Consider the following 6,000-nt stretch of genomic DNA (forward strand, 5'->3'; position numbering starts at 1 on the left):
ACAGGTATACGATATATCAGACTTTGGATACACACACTATACCTGTTAGTAGATGAGTTCATTGTTGGTTTGGTTCATATAGAAAGTGTTTTCAGAACAGATAACTTCATTTTATTAACCCTCGTGTTGTCCTCCCGGGTCAAATTGACCCCGTCTGTTTTGACTATTCCTTCCTTCCCTCCTTCCTTCCTTCCTTCCTTCCTTCCCTCCTTCCTTCCTTCCTTCCTCCTTTCCTTCCTTCTTCCCTTCCACCTCCCTTCCTCCCTCCTTTCCATGATTCTTCCTCCATTCCTTCCTCCCTCCTTTCCTTCCTTCTTCCCTTCCACCTCCCTTCCTTCCTTCCTTCCTCCTTTCCATCATTCTTCCTCCATTCCTTACGCCCTCCTTTCCTTCCTTCTCCCTCCCTCCTTTCCATCATCCTTCCTCCCTCCTTTCCTTCCACCTCCCTTCCTCCCTCCTTTCCATCATTCTTCCTCCATTCCTTCCGCCCTTCTTCCCTTCCAACTCCCTTCCATCCTTCCTTCCTCCCTCCTTTCCTTCCTTCCTTCCTTCCTTCCTTCCTTCCTTCCTTCCATCCTCCCTCCTTTCCTTCCTCCTTCCTCCCTTCCTTCCTTGACTCAAGGACAACAGGAGGGTTAAATGTATCCATACATGCTGAATACACACAGTCTCCAGCAGGGTTTTTATGCTCTGAGTCTGTTTAGTGAAGCTAAATCTGAGATGGCAGCTGTTTAAACCACACAAGGATTCAGTTTTATGTGTTTAGAATTAATAAATATGGACACTGTCGATTTCTTCCCAAGCAGTTTGTGGTTCAGTAAATGTCTGCTGTCATTTAGCCTGGAGATGGTAGTTGAAGAACGGGAGATTCATCGCTCTGGTTTCTGCCATATTTAAGTTAGGTGAGTTTGACTTTTATGATCGTTTACAAAATAAATACATTTCTTGTATAGATGTTTACACAAAGAGAAAAAGTGATAGGATATATAAACAAAACAAACTTCATGCAAAACATCTTCTGGTTGCAGCTTCTTCAGTGTGAGGATTTGAAGCTTTTCTGTGTCATGCATGATAATAAACTTGAATGTCTTAGTTTTTGAACTGTTGATCAAATAAACCGATATTAAAAGATGAGATCACGAGTCGAGGCACTTTTGTACTGGCAAAATGATAAATCAAGAACATGCTAGCAGGTTAATCTGTAATAGTCTATTTGCAACCCTCAAAAGGTTTCTTTATTTTAATTTGACTCAGTGAGCTTAGAGTAACACCACACACCAATGGATAGACTATTTAATACCTAAATGCATTTACACAATGTTCTGCTGTCTGTAGAGAAAAGCAACACATGAATATTAAATATGAATATTGATAGATCTGCTGTTAACGGTTTGAATGTATGTCTATCAGTTTGTGCTCTACAGAACATGAGCAACAACAAAGAAGAAAAAGCCCTTTTTTCCCAGAATCTAACACTTTATTAATGACAGATATTTCTTGTATGTCTGGTTTATTTGAACAGGTTTACAGTACAGCTGTCATGTGATCACAGGCCAAGAAAAGAAATTCAATGAAGATTAAAACAAAAAAAGGCACAAATTTCAACACAGTAACGTCAATTTATTTCTGTCATGACCTTAAAAAGGTATCGAGTACCGATAACCAGCCCTAAAAATAACGTACACATTCTCTGATTCCAGTTTCTCAGGTGTGATTACTTCCTAGTTTCTTTAGTCCTCTATGATGTAAACTGGTTATTTTTGTGTTGTAGTAAAACAAGACATTTGAGGACGTTAGGGGTGTGTCCAAAAAAATCAATGCATCAATTAATATCAATTTTCTATTTAAAAATTAGATCTTTCAGAGAGAATAGATGGAAGCATGACATTTAAAATAATAATTATAATTTGAGAGTTTACACCTTTGTCTTGTATTTGAACTGACATGCTTATCCATCATCTCTATGGTTACACAATGACATCATCACTATGGTTACATGATGACATCATAATTCAAAATGACATGATTTAAAATGCCGCTGGTCTTAAGGGTAAATACACATAGATGCTATCATGCTAGATCCCAGTGTTGGATCAGACTCATCATTTCACTTTACTCTTGAACAATTTGGTGTCCACACATGATTGCGTGTTAAAAATATTGTCTGACTTACAAAACAGAAACTCTGGGAACATAAAATTGAATCGATATTGCATCGAATCGGGACCCTGTGAATCGGAATTGAATCGATTCAGGAAATCACTGACAATACCCAGCCCTAGAGGACGTCATCTTAGGCTTTAGGAAACATTATTGACATTTTTCACCATTTCATGGACTGAACAACTAATCAATTAATCAAGAAAATAATCAAAAGGTTGGTTGCAGCCCTATTAGAATAGGAAAGGATCAAAGGACACAGAATGCTGCACTGCTGATTAGTGACATTAAGTTATATAAATAAAAAGTCATTCTGAACTGAAACATTGAGGTAGTAAGAACCTCAACATGGGACGACCTTTTCATCTCAACTAAAACACCGAACTCACTCACAGCTTCACGTATCGCCGCTCTCAACAACACACTTGTGGTTTTTGACGCGGAACAGACGAGAGAACTGTCTGTTACAAACGGAGCAGCTGAAGGGTTTCTCCCCGGTGTGGGTCCTCATGTGTTTGGTCAGATCCTCTTTGCGATGGAAACCGTGAGCGCAGACCGAGCACACGTGCGGTCTCTCGCCCGTGTGGGTTCTCATGTGTCGCGTCAGGGTGCCGTGTTTGATGAAGCATTTCCCGCAGTCACTGCACATGAAAGGTTTCTCCCCCGTGTGGGTTCTCAGGTGTGCCACAAAGTCCGCTCTCCATCTGAACTGTTTCATACACACCGAGCAGCTGTACGGCTTCTCACCTGTGTGACACCTCATGTGTCTGTTCAGAGTCTCCCTGCGGTGGAAGCTTTTATCACACTGAGGACACGCATAGGACTTTGTGCCATCCGTACACTCCTCCTCACTTTCAAGGAGTCTATGAACTATATTATCATTAACAATATTATTATTCAGAGCCTTTAAACCTGACAGAGGGTCCCTGCTTTCCATCCACGCTTCCTCTTCGCTGACTGGTTGTAAATAACTATCCGGATCAAAGTTCCTGGCTGGTTCTGATCCTCCGCTGTCATCTTCATCATCTTCATCATCCGCTGTCTTCATCGGTTCCGTTGAGCTGCCGGCTGGAGGCTCCTCGGCCCTCTGAAGCTGCGAGGACTGAGGTTTCTCTTCATCGTCTTCACGTGGGACAGGAATGTATGTGAACCTGATGATATCGGCCTCCTCCGGCCCTTGAAGCTGCTCTCCCTCCTGACTGGTCCAGACTTCCTCCTCTTCCTCTTTGATGTGTGGAGGATCTGGTTCCAACAGCTGCTGGACGTCTGCAGGAAACAAAAAAACACATTATTTTTATCCTTCTTTCTTTCGTCCATCCTTCCTTTCCCTCCTTTCCTTCCTTCTTCCTCCCTTCCATCCTTCCTCCCTCCCTCCTTTCCTTCCTTCTTCCTCCCTTCCATCCTTCCTTTCCTTCCTCCTTTCCCTCCTCCTTCCTTCTTTCCTCCCTCCCTCCCTCCTACCTTTAATGTGTGGAGGATCTGGTTCCTCCTGGTCCAGACTGGAGCTCCACTCCTGCTGCTGATGAGGACTATCCTCTTCTTTTCCCTCCAACAGCTGCTGGACGTCTGCAGGAAACAAAAAAAACATTATTTTTATTTTAAAGTGTATTAACCTTCCTGTCGTCCTCCCGGGTCAAACTGACCCATCTGTTGTGACTGTTCCTTCTTTTGTCCTTCCTTCCTTCCCTCCTTCCTTCTTTCCTCCCTCCCTCCTACCTTCCTTCCTTCCTTTTGTCCGTCCTTCCTTCCTTCCATCCATCCTTCCTTCCTCCCTCCTTCTTTCTTCCTCCTTTCCATCCTTCCTCCCTCCTTTCCCTCCTTCTTTCTTCCTCCCTTCCATTCTTCCTCCGTCCTTCTTTCTTTCTCCCTTCCATCCTTCCTCCCTCCTCCTTCCCTCCTTTCCTTCCTTCTTCCTCCCTTCCTCCTTTCCATCCTTACTCCCTCCCTCCTTTCCTTCCTTCTCCTCCTTCTTCCTCCCTTCCATCCATCCTTCCTCCCTCCTTTCCTTCCTTGACTCGAGCACAACAGGAGGGTTAAAAGCTTATAAACTTGATACTAAAGCTGCAGCAGTTAGTCAATTACTCGACTAGTTGTCAACTATTAAGATTAATCTGCAGCTGTTTCCATATTCTCTGTTTCCAGGTTATAAATGGGAATATTTTCTGGTTTCTTTCCTTTTGACAGTAAACTGAATGTCTTTGTGTTGTGGACAAAACAAAACATTTGAGGATGTCATCTCCAGGAAGCTTCAGGAAACAGGTATCTACATTTTCACCATTTTAACCAAATAACTAATCAAATTAAATGAAATATTAAACAACAGATTAATCAATAATGAATATAATTGTTAGTTACAGTCCTAAATTTCTCATCCTGGTGCTTAAAAGTAAAGCGCCAAGGCGTCCAATCTGGCCCACTTTCCTTCCTACTCTCCTGTCATCTGTCCTTCCTTCCTTCCTTCCTTCCTTGTCTTCTTTCCTTCTTTGTTTCCTTCCCTCCGTCCTTCCTTCCATCTTTCCTTCATCTTCTTTTCCTTTCTTCCTCCGTCCTTCCTTCCATCTTTCCTTCATCTTCTTTTCCTTTCTTCCCTTCCTTCCTAATCCATTTTCCTTTCCTTCCTTCCTTCCTTCCTTCTTTGCTTCCTAATCCCTTTTCTTTCCTTCCCTCCTTCCATCATCTTCTTTTCCTTTCTTCCTTTCCTTCCTTCCTTCCTTCTTTGCTTCCTAATCCCTTTTCCTTCCTTTGTTCCTTCCCTCTGTCCTTCCTTCCTTCCATCTTTCCATCATCTTCTTTTCCTTCCTTCCTAATCCATTTTCCTTTCTTTCCTTCCTATCATTTTTCCCTTCTTTCCATCCTTGTTTCCTTCCTCCCTTCCATCTTTTTAATGATCCGGCCCACATGAGATCAAATTTGGCTTTACGTGGCCCTTGAACGAAAATGAGTTTGACACCTCTGCAGTAATAGATCATAAACCTTATCATCATCTGTATTATTCAGTATAAAATATAAAAAACTAACCTCGTGCTCTGGGCTCAGCTCCCTGCAGAAGCCTGCGGTGTCTGCGGTGGATCTCCTCTTCATACTCGGTTATTGTTTTCTCTAAATGTCCAAATATCTCCTCCACAGCCGCAGTTAGCCGCTGCTGGACGAAAAGCTTCAGAGTCTGGAGACTGCACATGTTACACACAGAAAACCAGAAAACCTTTTTATTCCAAAGGTTTGTTTTGTTTCTGCAGATGTAGCGTCTGCAGAATCACTTCCGCATTCTTCTTCTTCTCTTCGTTTAATTGGCGCGTCGCAAACAGCTTTCAGGTTCAACACCGCCATCTAGTGTCCAAGAGAGTGTATTGTTAGATTCAACTCTGGTAAATCAGATTGTAGCTTGAAGCCAGTTTTCTAACTTTCATTCAAGGGCCACATACAGACCAATTTGATCTCATGTGGGCCGGATCATTAAAAAGATGGATGGAAGGAAGGAAGGAAGGAAGGAAGGAGGAGAAGGAAGGAAGAAAGGGAGGAAGGACAGATAGATAGAAAGAAGGAAGGAAGGAAGGAAGGAAGGAAGGAAGAAAGGAAGGCAGGATGGAAGGAAGAAAGGGAGGAAGGACAGATAGAAGGAAGGAAGGATGGATGGAAGGAAGGATGGAAGGAGGAGAAGGAAGGAAGAAAGGGAGGAAGGACAGAAAGAAGGAAGGAAGGAATGAAGGAAGGAAGGAAGAAAGGAAGGCAGGATGGAAGGAAGAAAGGGAGGAAGGACAAATAGAAGGAAGGAAGGAAGGAAGGAAGAAAGGAAGGCAGGATGGAAGGAAGAAAGGGAGGAAGGACAGATAGAAGGAAGGA

At 42.8% G+C, this 6,000-nt stretch overlaps 1 protein-coding gene across 1 annotated transcript; it reads right to left on the reverse strand.

Annotated features, from left to right (window-relative positions):
• Window positions 1-2,416: 2,416 nt before the first annotated feature.
• Window positions 2,417-5,487, reverse strand: LOC128374564 (endothelial zinc finger protein induced by tumor necrosis factor alpha-like). Its single transcript, XM_053334818.1, has 4 exons — window positions 5,464-5,487; window positions 5,179-5,323; window positions 3,622-3,726; window positions 2,417-3,384 (listed from the first exon to the last, which is right to left on the reverse strand). Exons 1-4 carry the CDS (start codon window positions 5,485-5,487, stop codon window positions 2,558-2,560), a joined length of 1,101 nt encoding a protein of 366 aa, XP_053190793.1. The 3' UTR covers window positions 2,417-2,557.
• Between the last annotated feature and the right edge of the window lie 513 nt (window positions 5,488-6,000).

This window comes from Scomber japonicus, chromosome 15 (assembly GCF_027409825.1).
Source record: "Scomber japonicus isolate fScoJap1 chromosome 15, fScoJap1.pri, whole genome shotgun sequence".
Lineage (NCBI taxonomy): Eukaryota > Metazoa > Chordata > Actinopteri > Scombriformes > Scombridae > Scomber > Scomber japonicus.